The 26,086-nt window shown below is 40.6% G+C and overlaps 1 protein-coding gene and 1 long non-coding RNA gene across 5 annotated transcripts in view; one reads left to right on the top strand and one right to left on the bottom strand.

Annotated features, from left to right (window-relative positions):
• The window catches only part of SHB (SH2 domain containing adaptor protein B), an 89,133-nt gene that overhangs the window by 47,934 nt on the left and 15,113 nt on the right, over positions 1-26,086 (bottom strand). For all 4 annotated transcript variants that reach the window (XM_064642498.1, XM_064642501.1, XM_064642499.1 and 1 more), the window contains exon 3: positions 4,945-5,160. In XM_064642498.1, the coding sequence (XP_064498568.1) occupies positions 4,945-5,160 (216 nt within the window). The remainder of the gene's footprint in view (positions 1-4,944; positions 5,161-26,086) is intronic.
• On the top strand, positions 23,195-24,722 carry LOC135407458 (uncharacterized). Its single transcript, XR_010426881.1, has 2 exons — positions 23,195-23,424; positions 23,831-24,722. It is a non-coding gene; the product is annotated as an uncharacterized LOC135407458 (long non-coding RNA).

Raw genomic sequence — 26,086 nt, 5'->3', positions numbered from 1 at the left:
GTTTATCACAGCCATTTCAGTTACAGAATACCTGCACACCTGACACTTCCCCATTCTCTGTGTGGCCTCTCTTCCACTGCCCTGTATCTGGTGCCATACCCCAGGGGTGGTGGCATGCCAGAACTCCCCCGTGCTTTAGTAGCCAGCAGAGGAGACCCAAGTCTGGCATCTATAGATTCCCCTTCAAGAAGTAGTCCATGATCAGTGCTGGAAACTACTACCAAATGGCCCTCTTCATAGCATAGGCCCATATATTTTTTAAGGCAGATGGGCTTTACAGACTTCACATGCATTACGTTTACCCAGAGGTTTGCTATTCCCCTCCCAGCAGTCCAAGAAGTCAGGTTTCTCATAAACTCAAATGGAAGCCAGTGTCAGCCTGATATGCCTGAATGGGCTCTCCGGTGCCCATGTTATCTTCCATCTAGCCAAAGGGGTCTCCCTGGTGTTAGTCATCCCCTTTTCTACTTTTCTAGCCAGACTTGTGTACCTGAAAGCTACTTTGTTCCTGTTACTTTGCCAACCTCAACTCTTCTGGGCAAACCAGTTTGCCCAGCTCAGCAGGAGTTCTATCAAGACCTGCCCTCTTCCCAGAAGAGCCAAACACACATCTAGCTTCAGCTGTACAGCTTCCAGTAAAACAAAATTAAATTTGTTTCTGAAGGAACTCAAGCTGCAGACAGTCAAAATGCCACATTCCAGCTCTGCTACACAGAGATGCATCTTTCAGCACTTCAGAAGTCCCTAGGCTACACATAGCTTGCTTTATCTACAGTGTCAGCATGACATCAGCTCCATGCTTAGGAGTCAGGGCACAGATATACTCTCCTCAACCTGAGCGTATTTCATAGCCTGTGCACACTTACATTCTACCTTTTCAACTACAGGTTGGAGATAAATAGGTTTTAGCTGTGCTTCAGCAATAAATCCTGAAATCATGGCAGAGGAACAAATGTTTTCCTTAAAAGACTTGCATGAGTAATTAACTTCATGATAAGTCTGGTGTTGCTTGCCACTTTGGTTTGTTTCTGAGATCACCTGACAAATCAAAAACATGTGCTGCACAAACCTGTCTGCACTTCACATCACAAATGTCTGTTGTTCCCTTCAGACGAACTTCTCAAAATAGAAAATTTTTAGCAGAGGGTACCTTCAGGACCTCCACAACTCCAAGTAGTTAGGGGATGGTAGCTGTGAGCCTGTAAAATGGGACTTGCCCACTATCAGAATTTATAATACCACTTAGACCAACATTGTGCTTTTCAGAGAAATCCACCTCAGCTAAGAACTAAAAAGAACCCCACCTGGTCTAGGTACATCAGGTAGCTACATTATAGAACCACAGAATAAATCAGAAGAGCACTTCATATATATCAGCAGTGGGTCAATACTTCTCCATTGCAAACTTTCCACTGTTTCAAGTTGGACCTCCTCTTTCCTTATTTTAGACATCTATAACTCCTAGGACTTAAATGTAGAGACACCAGATGAAACAGCAGCTTGAAACTATGGTTGCAGTCAATCCTTACACACTCCTTTGTAACAAATAACCAGGTACCTAAGATAAACTAAGTTATAATGAATGGCAGATGCAATCAAAGAAATCTAATCTCAAAAATTGTTTACTCTTCTTATTTTAAATAAAAATGCTACATGCTGAACCAATAAGGAATCCAACCGTATTTTAGTCTATTACTTTTAGTCTATTACTTTTGTAAAGCAGTATTTTGTTCTATGTGCTCTCATAAGAGTTAACTACATAATGCTTAGAAGAATATTTACACATAGACTGGTCATAAAATCTCATATTGGATTGACCTTGTTAATTTACAGTTACATGTACACAAACTGAAAAGCAAATATAAAGAAAAGAAATCACAAAATTAAGATTCTTTTTTTTAAAAACTAAAAAACCCCCTATTTAAGAATTTACCTGTTAAAGACCAAAAAAGTGGGCATGAAGGGGAGTACAGAGCTTAAGACTTAAGTTCTGAATGAACTAAAAATTATCCATTTCATATAATATGAACAACACACGAAGAATAATGTCTAAGATTTACATACACACACAAAAGACTCTTTAAGACAATAATTTTTAAAACTAATAATCCCATTTCTGTGGCTGCTGTATTACTAATTGAAAAATCTGTGAAGCGCGATCTTACTGGACACAGACATTTACTGGTCCCACAGTTTGTATCTCAGTGTTGTTAAGGCATGAAGTTGCTGGTTTTTGAAAGGAAAATTACTTCTAGGTAGCACACAATCACTGTTCTTGCATGGGAAGCTCAGAGCCACTCGCTCACCTGTCAGGATACGAGGCTGCATATATGCTCTAGGCAAAGACAGTACTGGTGTCACCACAGGGACACATAAAAAGGCACAGAAATGTCTACTGAATGCCATAATATGAACCCAAAGCACAGAGCTTCACACACACTCCAGACATCTGCAAGACAGCCATTATGGCACTGGAAACCTAGTGATACCCATCTCTGTTGATTAGCCTATCTTGATATACACCAGATATCCCAAATTACAGCCAGGATCTCACAGCCAGGAAGTCTCCCAGCACAAGCCTTGCAAGCGTTTTAATTGGTCCAGCAAATGGGATGAGTCAGCTCAGACAAGCCTAAACCAAAGCCTGTTTCCACCAGGCAGACCTCAGGAGCAGAACTGCAAGCCACATGAGCAGGTTAGACTATTGTGTTGGAGTTCATGCTCTTTAGAGAAAGAGACTTCTTTACCTGTAAAGCATCCAGCAAAATTGGATGCTGCTTTAGATCCAGGTTCAAAAGATCTATTAGCATATGCTTAATGAGAAAGTCACTCAGCCTGTAGCTCCACAAGATTATTATCAGCTCACATGCCAGAGCAGACCATGTTGCTAGGAAGCACAAATCAGTTTTCTTTGACCTCTTCTGTTCCATAGGAGCCCAACAAGAGGAAAGGGGATGTTAAGCAAGAGGTTTCTTTTTAAGTATTTTGTTCAGGTTCATCTGTGTGTCTCTCGTTCCCATGCACATTTCACAGGATGGATAATGCAGACATCAGTTGGCTTGGAAACAAACACAAATCAACCACAATTTAAAAATGTAAGAAGAAATGAGGAAGAGAGGTAGAATCACTCTCACAACAATAGGCCATTGCTCTACCCTGTTGTGCTAGAAGAGAAACATATTTCTGCCAACCATATCCACCTACCTATTAGGGAATCAGGTCAGAAACCTGATAGTACCAAGAAGGGTACTATCACAACAGGTTCTGCTTACAGAACACTAGCCCTGTACAGCTATGAAGGGAAGTCACTTCCCATTTCTGTAACACAGCAACATCTTGGCACACAGAATTGCAAAATCACAGATAATTCAGGTGGTAGAGTCTGCTGTGCGATCAGATCAGGTTGTTTATCCAATCACTGCTTCACACAGTACGAAAACATCTGAAGATGGAGATTGCAAGAGCTCCTTGGACAACTGGTTCCAATGCTTAACTGTTCTTGAAGAGAAAATTATTTCCTGTATTGAGTCAGAACCTCTCCTGATTCATCCTATGTCTCATCTTCCCATCACACACCTGTGAAGAAACTGGCTCCATCTTCTTGAGGATCTCCTCCTATGTACTGGAAAGTTCCCATTATGTCTCATCCAAAGTCTTCTCTTCTTCAGGCCAAACAGGCCCAGTTCTCTCAGCATCTCCTCACACATGCTGTCATGTACTGCAGTTTCCTGTCATTTTGGTTGCTCTCTGCTGACAACATTTATAACATCCTTCTAGTATCAGAATACTGGACACAGCATTACACAATGTCCAGGAAGTGTGAATTAAAGAGGAACAGTCACTTTGCTTGATCAACTGGCTTGCTCCTGTTCACACAAGCCAGGATGCTTCTAGCCTTCACCACTGGTGAAGAGCACTGCTAGCCGTATTTAGCCCACTTGTAGCAAAGCTGTATTCCAGCAAATCAGCCAGTTCTAGGTCCTTATCACTGCAAGGGGTTAGTCTGTTCCAGATGCAAGTCTTTTGGTTTGTTCTGGTTGGATTTTGTAAGCTTGTTGCCAGCCTATTTCTGCAGCCTGTTCAGGTCCCTCTGAATGGCAGCTTTGCACACTCACGCCCTCCCCCTCCCTTAGTTACTATCCCAAAGTTCATAGGGGGCATTTCCTCTTTCTGCTCTGGGTTACTGATAAGTGTGCTGAACAGGAAGGGTTCCAGAACATATCCTCTGAGGAATCACTTGCAGCAAGACTCCAGGAAGAGTATGAATCACCAAGCACTACCCTTTGAGGTCAATGACTCTAATCAGTTTTCACAAATCTACTAGTCCTCCCATCTAGGCTACAATATTCCAAACACAGTTGATGCCACAGCACACCATGCTGAAAGCTGAAGTCAATCTAGATGACACCTACTGCTCCTTTCCATTAACAGATCTAGTAGTTTTAATACTGAAAGCAAACAGGTTTGTCAAGCAGGATTTACCCAGGGTAAATGCACACTGATTACTTAGTAATCATTGCTCTCAGGCTTCTTCTATGCTCCCTCATGGAGCCTGATCTCTTCCCTCCTCATCCCCAACACTATCATCACACTGTCCCTTTAAGAATTGCTCCACAATTTCAGGACCTGGTAAGGCAATGTCCTTGTCATAGAGTCAAAAATGAGGGTAGAGACAAGGAGTGAGAGAATCAAAAGTTTTTGTAACATGAACCAAGTGTTAAGATGATTGAAAACAGGTCAGTTGAAGCACCAAACAAAGTGCAATGTTCCATACTTCTGCAGCAGGTAAAGATTTGAGGCTGCCCACACCTGCTTTTCAGACATTTCTACACATACACACATGCCAAAAAGAGCTTGCAAAAAGTACCTGATTTCTCCCAAAGGCAAGTGTATATGCTATAAGTGTGAGAGAGAATTTTGTGGTTGGGATCTAGGAAATCCTACCTGCCAAAGCTGGGATGGTGACTTTGTTCCACTCCCACGGCTGATCATACTCATCTGCAGGCCTGTCGTCATCCTGTGGCAATTTGCTTTCTCGTAAGCGGTGACTCACCACACTTTCGGAATCAGATTCCACACCACTGCCTTCTGGTTCATAGGGTGTGTCATAGAGCTGCATGTTTTTCTGATGGGACTTCATGCCTTCCTGCTGTTGAAACTCTGTTGGCAAGAAGGAAAATTGCATCAGAATCACTACTAACCACGTCTTATCATTATAGTCTATAATTTTAGAGCATTCAACTTCCACCCATTTCTTAACAGCCACATAATTATAGAGATGACAAGCTTGTACAAGACTTCTAAATTCTACCTCTACATTGGTAGCTGGCTGGAAGCAAAAGTTTGCTCCAGCTAACAACCACAGCACAGTCTCATGCCTCCAACAACATTTCCCAGCTTGTCCAGAGCTAGACTGCAGGAAGCACACAAACCCTCTCAGCCTGTATAAAGCACATTTGGAAGCAACTGAAGATAAGTTCCCAAGAACACTGAAAGTTTTGTAAAGAGATTGTTCTGAAATACAATTTGAAGCTAAAAAGATCATAAAAAAATAAATCTCACAGTATAATTATACATGTTGATAAAAAAAATAATTGTCTGCATTTATGCCTACAGAGTATCAGCAAAAAATTAACTAGGTCTAGAGTAAGGACACTAAGCAAAAGCATTGCTAACTACTGCTTAGCTCACATTAAGGGGATTTAACAGCAGCTCTCAGCTGCCGGAAAAGCAGTCAGAACCAAACCCTTCTAGGGCAGAGTCAGTAGATACAATAAGGAGAAACAGATATAAAATGTAGCTCAAGAGTTCCAAGTGGTATGTTGCAGGAACCTTCCTCCCCTGGTGTGTAGTGCAGCCCTGGAACAGGTCACCAGGTGGGTCACGGGAGGGGTCTCCATTCTTTGGAGTTTGCAGAGCCTGGGTTAGGCAAAGGCAGCCACAGTCACCACATCCCCGATACAAAACTGGGTGGAGTGGGTGATAGGCCAGATGGCTGTGCTACCATTTCAGAGGGACCTGGAGACTCTGGAAAACTGCGGGCTAACAGGCTGGAAAGCTGCTCAGCAGAGAAGGGCGTTGGGGTCCTGTATGACAGCAGGTTGAACATGAGCCAGCAATGCACCCTCATGGATAAAGAGGGACAATGCTAACCTGGAATTAGGAATTTTGAAAGCAGATCAAGGGATGTGATTCTTCCCCTCTACTCAGCATTGGTGGGGCCACAACTGGACTGCTGGGTCTGTTTCTCATGTCCCCAGCACAAGAAAGACATAGAAAGACTGCAGCAAATTTCAGCAAAAGGCCATGAAGCTTGATAATGGGACTGGAGTACTTTTCACACAAGGAGAGGATGAGAGACCTGAGACTGGTTAGCCAGCAGAAAATAACTCTTAGTGGGGACATTATCAATGCATATAAATACCTGATGGAAGAGAGTGAAGATGGAAACAGACTTTTATTGGCAGTGCCCAGTGACAGGACCAGATGCAGTAAGCACAAGTCAAAATACATGCAATTCCATCTGAACACAAGAAAACATTTTTTAACTGTGATAATGGTCAAACACTGAAATAGGTTGCCTAGAGAAGCTGTGAGATCTCTACTTGTGGAAATAATCAATATATGACTGGACACAGCTGCAGGCAACCTACTCGAGCTGACTCTGCTTGAACAGGGTTTTTTGTTAGATATTAAGAGGTCCCTTTCAACCTCAGATGTTCTGTGATTATATTTACCACTGCAAGGACAAAGTAGGAATGTCAATAATTGTAGAAAATTGCAAAGTTACAAAAAAAAAAAAAAAAAAAAGACTCAGTCTGAGAACTTTTTAACCCACAAATGAAGTAAAGATTTAGAGTAGTTCTCTCCATTAGTGTAACAAAAGTCATTCATCAATTAATCTATCAGCAGAACATTATAAGCAAGCAATTTCTCCAAACCACTTCAAAGTACTGTGAAAGTCTGCAAAATGACAGTGCAATTCCTTGGGAAAAAATATTTAATTTATAGATTACAAATACAGTAAATGCGAAAAGATATACACCAAAACTGATGATGCAAATACAAGCAAGATAGGTCCTGCTAATTCCTAGTTATGAATTCCTAGTTATGAACAGCCACATTACCCCCTTTCAATACAAGCAAAACCTACAAAATGCCATCTTTAAAGGGCAGCTTATTTGAAAAAAAGGCTTTAAAGCTTTTAAAAAACCACAGTCCTTGTATTTCAGCTCTTCTTTGAAAAGAATTTTGCTCAAGAAAAAATGCTGCTCTGAGAAAAAACTGTATTAGAAAGAATTCACAGCTGATACTCTCTAGAATATTCCTGGATCAGAAAGATAAACATTTTATTTCTTCTAAAGTCAGGAATGTGGTATGTATATGTTTGTCTTTCAGTACCATGAAGCCAGTAACTCGTACACAAAGAAATGTGCATTTCTGTGGAACAGAAGCCATGATCCTACCAAATCAATCATAGGTGCCAAACACAAACCTGTGTGCCAAACACAGTTAGGCTGCTGGCTCCTTTTGTGTGAGTACATTTCAATACAGGACTCCTTGATCAACATTTGTCTTTTACCCAGAGGATCAAAGCATCAGACTGCACAGAAAGTTTACTGGGAAACAGAAGGTGATTCATGTTCAGGGACCACAATTAGAAAAATGACAAATATTTGATCCTAAAGTAGAAATTTTTTTCTAGGAAAAACTAAAACTATGAAGAGTGAAGTGGAAGAACAACATATACACGTATATACAAACCTATATGTGTTTATACACATACACTTACACACACGTTTACATAGCATCTCTTTTATAAAGCTTCCTATAAATATGCTTGAAAGTTCATCTTGAAGAGTATGTGTAAATAAAAGTAATTTTACTAAAAGTTAAATCAGAAAAAGTTCCTTTCCATAAGTTACAGCACAGCTGAATCTGTACCAGAAGCAGTTTTAGAATTATACACACTGATATGTCGGTGTACACTTGATATTTAAGAATCAGACAGTGGAAGACAACAGAACATTTGTGATGAAGCATTTCTCATGGTTTTCAAACAGTCTGTAATAATGACAGCTCTAAGGGCTACAATAGTCACTGGAATGACTAAAAATCCAAAACTCTGTTAATTTAATTTTTAAAAATATTTTTCACTTTTATCAATTGTATAATTTGAATTCTTACTACTGGTGAAGTATATTTTTATAGAATTATGTGCATTAAGTTCATAGCCATTAGAAGGAGAAACAACTGAAGTTTTGAAAGCACTAATTTTGCTAGCAGGCTGGAAGACTCCCACAAAAAATTCTTATTCTCACAGATTAGAAGTTATGACAGAATTAGGCTCTAGAAGTTTGGGCTCCTGTGTAATATCAAAAACCTGACCAGCAAGGTACAGAAACTGAGAGAAGATTATGAGATACAAGACTCAACTTGACATTCCTCTTCCCATTCAGTGAACAATTCTGACACTCACATATAGAACAGAGCTCCAGTGGATAAGCAAGTAACCTCATGGTAACCTTTCTAGCAGCCACACTAAATGCCTTAATAGCCCTAAATAATGTAAGAGCATTAGTCATAGGTGCACCGTATTCCTGATGAGAGTGTGGAGAGAATTAGGGGATATATCATCAAGAAAATAGAACAACTACGAAGCCAATAAAAGGAAACATTGAACACATTACTACTTGCTTACAAAACCCACTAGGTGAGCTTCTACAGCTTGCTTTCCAAAAGGATTTGACAGACAACAAAACAACCAGATTACTCTGTAATGGTCAGATACCAATAGATATTTCCTTCATTCATGCATGCAGTAACAAGAGGTCAGTGTAGCTGCACTCTTAAAAGGAAGTTCTGATAACATAAAATCCCATTTTCCCAAATCAAGTACATCTGTGTCACCAGGCAGTAGTAAACTCACTGCCATTTTACATCCCCTTTGCAACATTTCTTTTGATGAAACACAAGACAAGCAAAATGCAGGAATCCTCCTGCCACAGTTGTATAAGGAAATGTCAGACACAGAAAGATTCCCTGAAGTTAAGCACTTGCAAGAGTTTTTGTTTTCCTATCTGGTGAAAAACAATGAGCTAGATTCTGTTGGGTAGGTTAGGAATCAAAGCCAGGTTCCTGCACCACACAAGTAGGAGCACACTGTGCTTGCCTACATCCAGTATGCAGAAAGAGTCTTAATCTGCAGGAGACAAAAGCACTAAGCTGTATTAATTCCCTGGGGTTTTTTCAACCTACTCTACTATTCTGTTGCGAAATATAGAATAACTTTTTTCTTTTAAACTTTTTGTTTAAAATTTCTTTTAAATATTTTACATGCAACAAATCACAGCATCGGTGGTAACACAGACATAGGTGCTTCTTTATCACTCTGAAAGCAAACAGTACTTTATGGATGCCCCACTGAAAAAAAGAGAGATCTACAACGTAATTGGGTACAGTCACATTAACTTATAGATTAATCAAGAGCAGCACAATAAAGCTGTTTTGACTCACCATTATGTCAGATTTCAAAGCGTACTGACCCACACATGTCCGGTGAAAATGAGATAAGCCAAACCCATCTCCATCTCAGCTACAGCTTTCAAGACTGGTGCAGGATTTAATATTACAGTCCTACCACCTCCTCAGGTGCTTTATCTTAGCTAACAGCCCTATCCTAGTAAGACAAATCTGATTATGAAGGTAACATGCTGGAAACAGCACTGCGAACTTTCAGAAATCTAGCACTGAAATTGTGTTTTAAGCAAAGTACAAGGGCTATCCACACCCTCTGTACCTGATAAGTCTAAGAACAGCACTCAGGACAGATAACAGAATCCTACTGATGGGATTTTACAGAGCACCCATTTCCATACAACTACACCACCCACTACAGAGTTTAAACTGGCCATAATGCTGAATAAAGCTTCACTCTATTTCCTAAAGCATTGGACAAAATACTCGAAAACATTACTAACCTCAACAAGTGGCTGTTGATAGAAACCCTTTAATGTAAATATAATGATTTTTAAAGGCCACTTTTGCGTGCACTTAAGTTTTTTCAGATACACAGCTATTTGAAGGAAGCCCAGCAGATTTTTCATTCATTCATTTAACACACATTAGCATGTAAACACCATGCTGGAATAAGACTGTACAGCGCACAGCTGTCAAGCTGTCAGCTTTAAGAATTTCTGTCCTCCCATCTCTGCATTCAGACCACAGGTCTCCTCCAGATGGTTGCTTCTCTTCTGCTCTCTTCCCCAAAGTCAGCATTTAAACAGCTTCAATCCTAGTGATCTGGATTTACTTTCCCACTAACCAAATAAAATGCACAACCTGCTGTTAACTACACACAGAACTATAACCAACCTACAGCGAATACCACTGTGATACTATTCTCATTGAGTACATTTGCATCACTCAAATCTACCAGGTAATTCCAGTGGCAAGGGTCTTAGCATTGAAGCAACTTTATCTGGAACTCACACAAGTTTTCAAGGCACACAGACCTAACATATCATCAGAAAGATATGGATATTTAATTAAAGCAAGCAAGCAAACACCAATATCCTGCTAGAGTCTACCTCTTGCATCTTGTTCTCCTGTATAGACAAAATGCCCCACAGGGAGAGGGAGCCCTTCAGCAGTGAGAGAACAGGCTAACCTATCTTCAACTAGAATAGTCAGAGCAGAACTTTTGGAATGTGGGTTCAAACATTTTATATTCAAAAGCCCCAGAAGGGCAGTCTGCAAAGCGTTTGGAGGACCTGCTGTAAGGACACCAGCTTTCTATGGATAAGTCTGGGAAAACAAGAACACCATATTCAAAAGTACCTGAAAACATAACTCAAGAACAAAGCCTGTTCTTGACAACAGCAACTTGTGTTCCTTGTATTCTGATCTGCCATTGAAAACAAGAAATTATCAGTGGTAGCAGAAAGAAACTTGAAAATGATCAGGTTAGCACTGAGAGGTACTGATGAATATCTGATGCATCCCTCTCCAACATTATCCTGACAGCCTGGCAATCTCTAGCAGGTGAACGTCACATCTGATCACAGAAAGCCAAGTCACATCTGCACGAGTTCTTCCTTTTAAGGAACAGGCTTTTCTGTAGTGGCCCAAGCCTCTATTTTCCATGTGTTCTGCTCTTGAGATTTCCAGTGGAAAACCACTGAACTGGCAAGTAACCACATTAAGTGGCAGTGAGTTGTTTGCTCCAGGTGCATGGGTAGGCAGCACATCAACCAATAATTTTCCAGTTTTCCAGAAGCGTAAGACAGATACTAATGCAAAGATTACACTGACACAAGAACATTTGCTTCCAGTGAATCCATTTCCACATAAACAGGTCAAAATAATTAGCCAACTGCTTAGTTAATCCAAGCCTCACCATAATTGTTTCTTTTCACATCCACTGTGGAAAGATAATCTGGAAATATTTTAGGACTCATTGTATGGAATTCTCATTGTATTACTGCAAAGTCTATTCATAAGAGAAGCTAAGTTTTACCTCTGCTCAAATTTCACCTCAGGCCCCCAGAAATCAAATTGCTTTCTACTCTGCTTCCAGAGCCAGCTGGATGCCTCCAACTGCTGGGACACAAGGGAACACCAATAATATTGCAATGGCAGGGAGGGCTGTTCTGCTTTGAGACTGCAGCAACTGCTGCTGAACGGTGATGATTCCAGATTTTGCTGCAGGAAAAGCTGGATATGAGAAGACCTTCCCTCATCTTTTCTTCTGAACAGAAGCCAAGTGACTCAGAAGTGAGCCACTTTCCAGGAACAAACAACTGATATTCGCTCCCCTGCCTTGATGTGAAGGCTTGGCATAACCTCTTGCTGTGAAAAGCAATGTCTTCAAATGGCCTGAATCATGTTGGAAGTACTACTGAAGTCCAAGTATGACTCATTACCCCAGGAAGAAGCATTCAAAGCAACTTTACATTCCAACAGCCCTGATAAAGAAAAGTTATTAGGCCAGTCAGAGCAGGGGCAGGCTTATTTATGATAAGTATCAATAAACCAGAAACAAAAAACATTAATATTTTCCACAGAAGGTACATACTGAATTAAAACAAACAAGCAACCGTACCCTGCCCAAGAAGACAGGAAGCACACATTTGTCTTTATGGGAGGGGAGGGGAAAAGGAGGGGTGGGAGTTGGTGGAGTTGAAGGAGGCTGATTAAGAAAACAAAGCACATGGAAAAAAACCCTAAATCCTGGTGGCCTGGAAGAACAGCAGTACAGCTTCCAAAGGATGTCAAAATTGTCCTTGGAGACATATTTGTCTTATGGCACAGCAAAGAAATAAAAAAATAAATGTCTTTTCTCTTCTGAAGGCAGTTTATTCTATAAAGTCTTCCCCCTCAACACCTAATTGTCTGTTAAATAAGCAGTGATTAAACACTCTAACTGCCATCTTAAAATTCTTAATTTTTGCAGACTTTGCCTCTTTGGAAGTGCTTTGAGGCTGCTTACCTACTTACTCCATACACATTTCTCAGTAAGGCACAAAAGAGGATTAGGGATGCCCTTTTTATTTAAGGCAAGGGGAAAGAGAATTCAAGAAATCTTCACTGGACTGTACATTTATTGCTGCCTGGCCAAGAGCCAACTCCAGATGCTGCTACCAGCCATCTGCATCATAGTGCTGTTGCCAGATCCATGGTTTGCTCATAGGTTTTTCTTGATCTTTCTGATCAGGATCACTGACCTTTGGGGTTCACAGATCACTGTTCCATAGGCTAAATGGAGCAATTCAAGTGGCAACAACTCAAAACAGAGACCTTAGCTCAACCAAAATTTGAGATCCTCATTCCACAATATGAAGTTTCTAAGCTGCGTAAAAGAGCTTGTGATAAGAGGGGATGGAAGCCCTCTGGGAAACAGAGGGCAGTGCTGGTATTTTCATGTACAACAGTTAGTACAATGGTTCTCATCAGCCTATGACACAAACTACAGTGCCCCAAAAGGCTTAAGATTAGCACAAACAGAATCAATTCTCCTTGAAAGTGACTGTAACACCAAAGTCATGCCTATTTTAAAGATGTTAAAACTCTCCAGAGAAGCTTGTACCAAATATGACTATCTCCTGAAGTTAGATCAGTCTTGTGACTCATGACTGCTACTGATGCTCCCAATGGCCTTGCCAGCTCTCTTCAGGAACACAGTATCTCACCTTCACAGGAATCACCTAGAGAGGGGAAAGGAGTGAAAGAAGAACCCATTCATAATGTAAATGCCATTCAACACTTACACAGAAGGAAGATATCTTCTTGAATCATGTCTGCCTGTGAAAGTCTCTGCTTGCTGAAAGCTTACTGAAAAGAATCAAATGAGATAAGCACTGATCAAAATGATTCTTTAGTGAGTATAAATATTTATACACATTTACATATTAAGGACAATATTGCAAGGAATAACTAGATGTGAGTAAAAGTGAGTTTACAGGACCAAGACAAAGTATGCAATTATTTCCCCGACAGCTGGAGGCTTAAATTCAATGAGAATTATGCAGAGGGGAGTTATCTTTTCTGCATGTAACTAACTTTGAACATGGTGTTACTAAGGATGAGGACAGAGAAGAGAGGTAAGTGGATAGAGGCCTCCCTCCAGACTTCCTCCCCACTATGCCCTATGATACATATAGTGGGGAAGAAGGTGCCTACAGGTACAACTTGTATGACAGAGTGAGGCAGCAGACTCATGTAGCCAGAAGAAATGCCATAACTGATTTAACAAAGACAGATTGGATGTGTTCAGCCAGGTGAGATATGTTCTTATCTTCTTTTAGGCACCTGCATTCCCCAGTACAAGGCAGAGAGAAGAACTGCTGCTTAAAAACTTCTATAGTAGATTTATTCCATAGACATGGTGGCTATATGGCTAAAAGGAACACAGAAATGTAAACTGTATATTGTTTTTAATGAAACATCCAGCCTCTGAATTATTGTGTCACTATGATTTAAAAAACCAAAACCAACCAGCCAATAAAAAACAAACCCAAAAAACCCCCAACTGCCAGCTCTAAACAGCCTGAAATTTCCCTAATTACTAATGCCCATTATTTAATCTTTGTTAGTAATTTTTTTTTTTTAAGAAAAATGCTAAGAAAACAAAGAGAAGTCAAACCTTTGGAAGTGGTATCTGATGAATTTACAAGAGATCTTTCCCTGACCAGGATTCCAGAAAGAGCAGGCACTATGAGCTCCTTTGGTGGGACTTAAAAGCCACAAAGCATGTGGTTTTTTTCCTGTTCTTTGCAAGGAACAGCCACAGTGATTATTTGCCACAGCGATCATTTGCAATTTTGCCTACTTTTACATGCTTTCCCTGAGGGAAGTGTTGTCCTAGTTGCAATCTTTCTGTTCTGTCACTCAAGATGAGTTACCTGCACCATCTAGGAACTCTGATCAGCATCTAAATACCTAATGAAGACTAATCACCACCTCTTGGATGTAAAAGCTTTCACATATAACTCCAAATACTAAACTCCAATGTAAACTCTAAGTCCAGCACGGTCCTGCACATGCATACAGCAAGGATCATGAATGTAGGGCACAAAAGATGATCTACAACCTTCACATGATTAGACCAATATAGCTGCTCAGTTGTCATTACACAGAGCCATAGATTTTACTCATCACATTACAAGGCTTTGCATGCAGTAAAAGACAGCTGACAGCACAGAAAAAGTGACAGGGATATAAACATTGAAATTATTGGGAAAATATTTCAACTTATCCCCTTTGGCCTATGATCTCTTTACTCATTGAGTCAGCTAGGTCAGCAAGAGACTGATGGGAGGAGAAGCTTGTGTATAGAATTTTTAGGATTTCAAATACTACACACTGAGCTGTGCTGCTGCTAATAATCAGTACCTTGCATCTGTTTGCAGCTTTGTCTGTAGTTATTATACTGCTCAGACAAACCCTGAATAGATGCCAACTCTTAGTTGAAAGCCCACTTGCAGAGTAGTAAGTTAGTTACACGGTGTTGGTTTTTCCCCTCAGACACATCATCACTCAAGAGCATTTGTACTTTAACAGATACGTAACAACAGCAAATAAATCTGGTTAGCATTCAGCACAGGATCATTAAAAACAGACCCTTTAAGACAGCAAATGACAGTCATGCAGAAACACCATAAATCAGTACTTTTTCACTTCTTGCAAAAGAAGTATCACTAATTCTGGAGAGTAATATTTGACATTTTCCACTTGGATCAAGTCAGAAAGTGTCATGCTATAAAAATCCATTACAGACATGATCCTGATGCATAGAACTGAGTCAATACTTTCTGGTAATTTTTCCAGTTACACTCTCATTTTCCAATATGCATCTCTAAACCACTAAGCAGTGGGCATACAAATATTTTCAATGTGCAAAACCACACCCAAGGAGACAATTGTAGAAAGCTGTGGGTTTTGCTGGGTATTTTATTTGCTTTTAAAGAAGGATAAAAAAAGAACCTTTAAAATATGGTTAAGAGAGACTGTTTGTTGACATACTACCATGATGCCAAGTTTCCTCAGTGGCAGCAGATCTCACAGCCAAAGTCAAGGGCAATAGTAAGTGCTTTACTCAGCTTTACGTACAAAATCAAGGGTATATCTGAAAGACATCACCTTTTTTTAAAACTTTGTCTCCCTCTTCCCTTTCTATTTTATTTGAGGCAGCAGCACAGACACCTTCTAGACAATTTCAAGCTGCATTACAGCCATAACAGTCGCTGCAGGACTTGCTTAGGAAAAGCTCACAAGGGCTCAAGCTGTGTCATCACATTTTTCTGCCTTGCAGCCCATCCCAGGCAAGCAGGACTGTTTGACAGACCATACAAGAGACATGAGCTAGAACTGCACAAGAGCCACAAAATCCACTGTGTCATCATGCAGATTTTCAAATTACCCACTCCACAGAAAATTAATTCAAAACTGAGAGCATGCCCAGAGTTCCTTCAGGCAAGCCTCATTTCCCTAGGTTTACCTGGGTTGTTCTTAATTGCTAGTTTGACCTGCAACAGCATCAGTTTTGCATGCCTTCATCCTGCTTCATAAAACCAAAATATACGTGAACTCTCCCACTCCAAGCCATCAACATATGGAACCGAACGAGGCAGAACCAGGAACAAGCTCCGATGAAGGCTGAATATTTCCATCTCCTTTCTGCACATGTTATTACTCAAGGAATTCGGTCACAGTAGCACAGTACAGTCCACCAGAAAGCAGAAACACAATGCAGGCTTCCCAGGTCTTTACTTGAGTAGGAATAACAGAAATAAATGCACATATCAGCACACCAACACCAGACAAGGCTTACCTGATCCCAGCCAGAAAGAGCAGGCTGCTCCCACAGACAATAGCCTCTAACAATTTTAGCAGCTGGAATGGTAATCAACAGCTGAGTTTGCACAGATGTTTGAGCTCCTCCAAAAGAGCACTGTCAAGCAGAGTTCTTCATAGCCAGAAACCAGAGAAGGAGAGAAGCTGTATGTTGTTGCCAGCCTACATAAAATGCACAGAGCACAAAAGTTGTGTTTCTCACCACTTCCCACCGAAGTTTAAAGTTCATTTTATGACACTGCTGTGAAGCCAGTGTTGTAATGTTGGTAAACTGATGTGGCGAGATGTTCAGTCTCTGTGGCAAAAGCAGACAGAACTGGCCAAATCTTCAACTCTCATTTACTTTTAGGGACAAGCAAACACGTGGTTTGGGTTACAAAACTGAAAAAGGCACAGGAGAAGTTTTAGCTACTACATTACAGCTGATGTCAGAAACAGACTCTGTTTACTGAAGTTTTCACTCATATTTTGCCACCAGGGACTTCTGGAGTTTGGATGCAAAACCAGGAGGCAAAAATTTTATTCATTTACCAGCAAGTTAAGCACAAAAAAGATGACAAAACAGCACAGCTGAAGGGGTACCTTGTTCATTCCAAGAACTACTCTGTTTACTTTACCACATGCTTAACTAACTTCCTGTACCAGCTTGTTTGAGCTTACTTAACTCTTCTCTACAGTGCAGATAAAAAATCAAAAGTGATTGGAGTAAAAGAGAATATAATATGAAAGAATGATTGAGAAAGTACTTCTGAGAAAAAAATCCTCACTAGTTTAGGGGGAAAAAAAAGGAGCCTTGCAGGACCTTTCACAAACACAGATAACTGGGGAAAGGGTAGAAATTCCTTCTAACTTCACAGCACATGTCATGTCCACTAGCTGTCTTAAAAAAAAAATAAATCCAGGTTTGGGTAGAGATATCTATTCCCAGGATTGTAATTCTGGCACTAACTTGCTTATTAAAATGCTACTCTTAAGCATTTTCACATTTTCTTTGGCTGAGTACCTCTTTGCAAAAAATAAGAGGAAAGAGAAGAGGAAAACAAAGCATAATTTTGAAGATGCATGCAAGTGCAACAAGGGAATTTTATCTCAATTTTTTGTCCCAAGTGCCAGTCTCATTTTTTTCATTTAGTATCACTTTTCCAGCTCCATTTAACAAATCTCTGTAATGCTCATCAGCAACAGTCCACACCTCTCACACTGCTGACTCTTCATGTAACAAATCCTTTCCATTCTCCTCTTGAGCTATGTTGCAGAAGACAATAGAATTGGGAGCAGTTTGAGAAGATGGAAGGCTGAACTGACAAGCTGGCAAGATGTACCTCTGATATCTCCCTGCCTAATAAAATGACACTCCTCCCAGTCAGACCAAAAAGTGAGTTTAGAGTGCTTCCTTCCTTTGCCATGACAGACACAGTGGTATCAGTCATCAGCACTTCCATCACACTTCCAGCTGGAAAGCACCCAGAATTCCTGCCAGAGTCCAGAAGTGCATATATAGGCCCAGTCTAGTCTGCAAGCCCATCTGTTCAGCCTTTGCTCCTTCCTCCCAAGAAGTGACAGTGAACAGCTGTCAGGAACTGTACTCCCTTGCTGCAACAGCATGCTTTCAGCATGCATACTGCCCATCTAGTGTTATCTCCAGAGAACTGGGATATTTATGGATGAGCCCCTGTTCAGATACATTTCAGCAGGCTGCTTCCTTATGCCTCACAGTCACCTGTCTGGTCTTTCCAGCGATAAAGTTTAAAAAGATCAGTACTGGGAGCATACTGTCATGGTGTCAAAGCTGGAAATGGACTGAGACTGAAAAAACATGAATTCCAGCAAGCTAGTCTGGGATATCTGGATTCTCACAGCCATTTCTCACTTTTACAGATTAGCTGTAGGATCATAGGATAAGCCAGGTTAAACAAGATCTCAGGAAGTCATCTTGTTCAAAGCAGGGTTTAGCTATGAGGTCAGACGAGATTACTTAGGTTCTGGTTCCTCAGTCCAGTCTTGAAAGATTCCGAAGATGGAGACTACATAATCTCAGAAGGCAATCTTCTCCACAATTTAACTGTCCTCAGTTATTTTTTTCATTGTATTCAATGAACCTCTTATTTCTGTTTATGTAACCCTTTCCAAGCATGGAAAGACAGATGGAACACTGACCAAATCAGAAGGAATTGCAGTCTGCAGATTTTCAAGGGAAAATGCAAAACAGTTTCATTTTTAATTTACTTCGTCCAGTTAAAGGGTTTACAAAACTCACACAAATCTTTACAGATCCCTTAGCTGCCACATGCCTTCATGCATAGGCATATTCTACCTAAGAGAATCCTTTGCAGTAAAGGAAATTCATCTCTTCTATCCCACTAGATGACTAGAGCAGTGAGACATCTTCAAATTCAACACACCTGGTACTAGGGGGTAGGGATGGGGAGAAGAGAGCGGAAATGAAATGGGAGAGATTAAAAGGGCCTTGAACAGAGCAGCAGCAAGTTGCTTAATCCAACAAGACACGAAATGAGAAAAAAAGGACCTCTTTCACCTCTGTAGCCAAAAGAATACCAGCCTTCCACTGAATTCAGACTACTGAATTCTTCTCACTCAAGGGTCACAGTTTTCTTTTTTGTATTTCTCAAGAGACAGCTGCTGGAGTTCTAAAATCACAGATCCTCTTAGACCACATAGACCTCAGTGCTTCTCAAACTGCTGCCAGAAGCACTGCTGTCTTGAAGTGACAGGCAATTCCCGTCCAATACTAAATGGACTACTGTTCTTAAGTAACCTAAAGACTTGAAACTTATCTGAGGGGGTAGAGGGAAGACCTGTGGTAACTGGCAGGTGAAAACAGACACAGATTCAAAGCAGCATATTAAGAAACTGAAATACAACCCCCTATGGCAAAGGCAATGCTGCATTCAAACGACATGTAGGCACCAAGGAATAAGCGCTTTCAAACATTGCAGATGTTGCTCGTACTAGGAAAGCAGATAGGTTTTGTCAAAATAATGCTCTTGATCAAAGTGGCTTGAAACTCCTGCTTCTTTATCAACATGAGTCTTCCAGAATGCAGACAAGGGATTAATAGCATTTTAAGCTCATTGGTTTCTCTTTCCCAACCACCAAAGCATCCATTCCTTCATTTTGCTTTCTGTGGAAGAACATAGGTCAGACTCAGACAGTGAGCAAGTAAATTGCATGAATGAAGTTACATTGCTTCTACATGTACCCTCAACTAGTCTACTAGGATGCTGACCTATCTTCTTAAAGTTCTGGACATCTTGTTTCCTTTATTTTGGGTATAAGCTTTGTCTTAGTGAGAAGAAGCGGAAAGAAACAGGGAAGAACTCAATTTATATTCAGGCCTGTGATTGAAGTTTCACATTTAGTCCATTTCCAGACTACATCAAATCATAAAAGCAAGATGAGGGTGCTGACAGAGGGGGGAAAAAAACCACAAACAAAACCAGTATTAAATTAAACATATAATATTAAACATTAGACAGAATGCCTTAAATCTTTCTAAGAGAGGAGACATATTTAAAGAGAGAAATGCTATTAATTTTATGCACCACTGGTTTCCAGCCCAGTTATGCATCTAGTTACAGCAACCACAGCACAGTTTCTCCCAACACAAGAAACTAGGCTCTATACATTCTGGTCTTATCTTCTTGTAACCACTGATGGGGTATGAAGTGCTCCATGAAGACAGGAAGAGAAGTACTGATCATCATGGTAACCAGACATGCTTCTAAACTGATCTGGTTTCACAGCACACGTGGGATCTACTGCTTTGCTTACAGAGAAGGTAAGGAAGCAGATCCAGCACTATTTAAAACATGTCTCAGTTCAGGCACATCAGACTTAATGCTAAGGAAGAAGTTCTCTTCTGTAATTTTTCCTAGACAATTTATTTCCTTCAAATCATTGCTGAATGAAATCTCTTGTCCAAATTTCTAATTAAGTAAGAAACAACTTGAAATAGATGCTGAAGCCCAGGAGGTTTCTAACTAACATTACATCTAGCATACTTTAAAGAAGGAGCACAGCTGTTCAGAGCACATGTCCTCATTTCTAATGGGCTGTAGGGAATTCTGCACTACAGGACAGCAGCAGGTGACAGTAACACTAGCACTGTGTTCCAAATGATGGGTACGCTCAGAACACTTCAGACATCCCCATCTTTGTCAGTTCTAGGAAGAGCTCCCCAAGATTTCCAGTGCATCCCTATAGGAAACTCCCAACATGTAAATAAAGACATCTTGTTACTGGTCACAAGCTTACTTCTGTGTGCTATTGAACTTCTTCAGATCTCACCCACATTGCAAATGCTGATTCGAGAACACATACACATCAAATTTCAAGAGTGAAGAGTTACCTTGCACTTTCCCTGACTTTTTAAAGGAAAAAATTATCCCCAAACTTGTTCTTCTAAAATGGCCATCGTGTAGTCATATCCACACCATCTGGCAACAAGACAATAAATGTAATGCTAGTGAGGAGTCCAGAATAACACATGAGGTGGACTGACAGTGGGTCAATTCTCATTTTGGGCTGATTTCTAGTCATGGCTAGCCTAGAGTTAGAGCCTTGAAGAGAATTAGAACTGGAACACACAAATGTAGGAACAAGAAAAGGGGCTTGAAGTTTTTTGAAAACTATGCCAGCTGTTGAGCTTAGTGGTCAAATATACTGCCTTTTCTGTGTTGGCTACGTTCAGCTGTTTGCCATGTTCAAATACTAGCGGACAGCAAATCTTAAGCAGAGCCATCACAGTGCTTAAAGGTTGGCTTGCTAGGCTCAGTGTCTTTCAGCAGGCCAGAAACATTCTTTCTACACTTCCCATGCTGTACGTGCTAATCAAGGCAACCTAATCAAAGCCTTTATCAAAGTAGTTATCATTGCTCTTTCTATATTATTTGCAGTTGTAAACTCAGTGCCAACAAGCAACATGCCAGAGGCCACCTGGTAAAGAATTTTACAGTATCTGACTCACCACCGATGTGCTGTAGTGACTATTCAGATGAAGTTACAGGCCTGAACAAAAAACCAGCCTTTCTAGTTACAAGGGAAACTGACACCCAAGAGCTTTTGAAGTAGGTGCAGGTTCATGGGAATGCTGTTTTCTCCATACTCCCAGCATTTCTGTGATAGCTTGCATGAAGACTGAGCTACTTCTCCCAGCATGTCCATGGCTCGCTCCCAGTTAAGGCAGGTGCATGGCTTTTTTTAGGCTGCCTGTCATGCACTGGAGATTCCATTGTGATGCAGCCACACTCTTTCTTATGTCAGTCCCTAGAAAGAACCAGTGAATGCAGGAAGGCATTTACTCTTCCAGCACTGTCTGCAACTAGAGAGGAGTCTCAGCTTTCTGCACCCACAGGGAGGGAGGCAAAGCACAAAATCTCTAAGTGTGATCTAGTTAGACTTGCTCACTGCTGTTCTACTGCACAGCCAGCATGATACATACAGAGACAGGATGATAAATACATAGAAAAAGAAGAAAGGAAGAGGATGCTAATGTTGTAAGCCTGTGAAAAAAGCTGTGTTTTTTCTTTTGGAATTTTCTCTAATATCCCCTTGTTTCATTTTAAAAAAGCTCCTTTTGGCAGAATGTTCATATTTATTAAGGCCTCTCCAGATGAAAACTCTGCTCTTTACTCATCAAGCACTTCCCTTACTTTATGCTCACTTTTGCTGATGGGGCAGATGTGTCATCACCTAGGTTGATGAATACACTGAATAACATAGGCAAGACAACAGGTATCTCTGTACCATGATCCAAACACTCTAGAGCATCCCTAGAAATAATTTCCAGCTCTTCAGGTCCAGTACACAGGTCCTTCACACACACCAGTCGCTCAGCCCTGGAGCATGTATACAAGCTCATCTACTCAGTCTGTGAAACTTGAATTCAGCTTTCTATTATGTCCAGAAGCCCTTTTGTGACTTACTGGGATTTTCCAGTCTTCAACAGGTACTGGCAGCAGGCTTCTGAGTTGATTTGGGACTTACCCAATGCACATTGAGCTTTCCCTGATCTCATGTGTTAGCACAACCCACCTACAAAATCTAATACGTCCAGTTCCCAGGACAACTGTGTTACCAGCCTCCTGTGAGAAATGCATCAATAACAAAACTGATTTCCTTCTTCCTCAAATACCTGCTCTGGCTGTACAAAAGGAGATTTTTTTTTTATGTCCTGAGTAGCTTCTAAATTTATCCTGATCAGAAGAGAAGCACAATGTATATTTTGTTAATAGTGTTGTGACAGCCTTCTGAAGTCTGTTCACAACAGAGCATTTCCTTCATGAGGAATACCACATGGTATGTTACATCTCAGGGAAAGTACCTGTTTTCAGAAGTGCTACCCATTTAGGTCTGCAGAATTCTGAAACACAAGAAGAAGGTTTTCTCCCTGTCTACCATATCTTTGAGGCAGATGCATGATCTAGAGGATGCCAGAACCCCATGAAGGGGGTCCCTGGCACAGTCCTAGGTCATACCTACAAAAGCAAAGGAAAAACATGGTGTACATTAGAACTTCCAGAGCACATACCTGAGGCATTTGTAGACCTCTAAGAAATCAAGGCACTGATGTACCACAGGCTTAACTCAAATTCCAAACTGTTGTATTAACCCAAGGGCTTAGCTTGCCCTAACTCCCCATTCATAACCATTCTAGACAACAGAAAACACAGCTCCTGATGTGGAAAAAAAACAGAAGTGATTTTGCTAAGAAACATTTCTCAAGGTAGGCATGCCCCTCAGATAATGCTTTTTACTTCCTTTCTCACCAAACAGCACCTCCCCTCACCCAGCCACTTTTGATAATGTGCTTCCAAACTATTTTGAGACTTGAAATGACCTATGACCTTAATTTCACTGTTTTTCAGTTAATTTTATTTAATAGCACATATCATGCTAAGCACCTTGCACACAAGACATTGTGAGTTAGAAGCAAGGGGCTCTCTTCAAATCCAGCAGCAAGAAGGACAGCAGACAGTTCTTCATGCAACAACTTGGCTGACAGCATATCTCTGTCTGAGTGATGATCCAAAACCGGATCCTCCTCCAAAGGTGAGTTCTTTCATACAGCATATATAAGGCTGTGGTATAGACAGCCTTGACATGGCATTTGATTGCAAATGTCTCATGCAGTCTGAGGACTTCTCTTAATTCCTTCTGCAAGGCAGAGATGCCTGAAAAAGCTGCGTCAACATGTGCAGCTGTCAGGGGAACGTGGAAAAGCATACCCATAAGAGTATGGCTAGAATAGGACCTTATGACTTATAGGGGATTTGAAAGGGAAACAAATGCACATTTTCCCCAAGTATAGCCATAGTAACATCCATGAATTAAGTGCACCTTTTCTCCTCACAGGTAAGGGATTACCACAGAAAACAGACCCCTCTCCGTGATTTGACATCTAGTGCAGACCGATGGAAGTAAATACTCAGGTGGAACTCAATTTCTCTTCCCCCAGCACTCCCTGTGAAGAATGGATGACAGAGCAGCACTGCCACTCTGACCTGACAGTATCTCAACCATTCACTTCTGGAATGTTCAAATGCAGCATCTCCAGCCACGGCTTCTCTGGAGAACTCTTTCTCAAGCACAAACTAGTTTCTACACCTGATTAAAGCAATGATGCTTGGTTACAGGCTAGGTAAGGCAGCACAGGCTTGTTTCTGTGGCAGGACACACGTCATTGCAGCAGCTACAGACTGATACTACAGGGAAAGTAAGGTCCATCTAATTCTCGGGATCCATAGAAATCATCATCTTAGCTACGTCTGTTGCTCTCATGCATGCACGAATCTCACTCCACGTGTAGTCCATGACACAGTTTGTCAGATATTAACATCACAGAGAACTTCCTTCATACATATGTAGTTACACTGAGACATCAAATCTCCAAACAGGTTGTGGATAAGGCAAAGATACAACGCTGTTCCCATGGCTTCAGGTGCACACACAGCCAACCAGAGACTCACGCCACACAGCACATCAGGAACTGGATTCCCAGGGGTTTCCTCTGAACCTCTGGCACAGACTTCCTGAAGACAGGACACTTATGAATATCACTACTAGCCAGCAGATGTGCTTGGCTGACAGGAGATGACAGTTTCTTATAAACATGCATTCCTTATCAGCACGCTTTTCCTTAGCCTCAGGTCAAGCCTTCCTTCAAAAAGTCTTTCCAAAACCTGGCATAAAGGTTGCTTGCTTTCAGTCCTCACAACCACAAATCTGGCAAGACAGTGTTTTTGGAGGACACTATCAGCAGAAGAAACTTCAAGCCTGATTGAACCCAATTCTAACCACAGACAGCGTAGAAACAGACAGACCATTAAATAATTAATTGAAATAATTAACTTTAAGGATTGCATTTTTTTTTCAAATTAAACATCAGCTCAGAACAAATTACATGACAACTGCAAACCCACAGAGCTCTCAGGGAGAAAGGAGAAGTACTGAATGAAAATACTAATTATTTCAGACATCATACATTTCTATTCAGGTGTAAGCTTACTTTCTCATATTGAAATCATAGGGTCTTATTTCATATGGACACCTGCTTTTGCCTAATCCTCTCCTAACTCAAGGAGCAGGTAACATGCACAAAAATTTTAGGCTCATATTTCAACTAGCCTTACACCTGGTTTCCAGAATGCAAAGGTTTGGGTACACCAGTAACATGTTTTGTGTCTCTCCTACATTTCCTGCGTTCTGCTGGGGTATGCAAATTACTTCTCTCTGGGATTAACCCATTTTAAATACAGTCAGAAGGACTTAATCAGATTAGTCAAGCTAAACAGATAGCCATCTCATGTTCTTCTATTCATCAGACAACAAAACCAACAAATAAACATAACAAACAAAGCAGTAAAGATTTTGAGGCCAATCAATCTGCAGTCAAAAGATCTTCTTTAGAAGGTGCATACACATAATAGAACTCACCTGGTAAATAAAAACTGAACCTTTAAAAACTCTCCAACAGGATGCCTTTGGATTTTCATTTGTCAAGTAAAGGGCAAAGGCAATACCTGAGCAATAAAAAACCCCAAACACAAAACCACATGCTTGAATATAGTCAACACAACCTGACCTCATGGAGGTTTGCAGGAAGACCTTCTCTATTTCTATCTGCATTAGGACAAGATACCTGGATCTCAAAACACTAAACATCTTCATGGGTATATCAATCATCTTCTGCTGGCTCAATCAAATGCATATTCAGAACACTTGCTCTATCATTATAATCAATTAAACCTCATTTTCAAAAGGGCATCTTTGAGAGCTCCTCAGGTTTCCTTTATAATAACATATGGAGCAGATATAACAGCTTATCAGTTGCGCCAAATACAAATTTGGCAAAAGGTGTCTTGTAAGTGCAAGGGTTCGCAAACCCACTGTTCCTTACTTTAGGTAAGTCATCTAGTATTGTCCACTAAATCATCTCATTCGTTATGGCTAATCTGGAAAAGGAGATAGAATAAACTCCTGTCCTGAACACAGGGAGAAACCAGTCAACCCACTGTAAACTTCATAGTTAAAATCACAAATGTTCATCACAAAACACCTGTGCATTTTGCTCAACACAGAGCAAAAAATTGTTTGGACTAATTTGTTTTTCTGAAAAATTACTCAACTTAGAATGGATTCACACTAATGAGAAATAAAAGCTCCCAGCCCCTCTATAAGATAGTGAGAACTTCCAAGCAATAGTTTCCATGTC

This window comes from Pseudopipra pipra, chromosome Z, assembly GCF_036250125.1.
Source record: "Pseudopipra pipra isolate bDixPip1 chromosome Z, bDixPip1.hap1, whole genome shotgun sequence".
Lineage (NCBI taxonomy): Eukaryota > Metazoa > Chordata > Aves > Passeriformes > Pipridae > Pseudopipra > Pseudopipra pipra.
The sequence above is the reverse complement of the archived record's forward strand: the minus strand, read 5'-3'. Positions and strand labels throughout refer to the sequence as shown.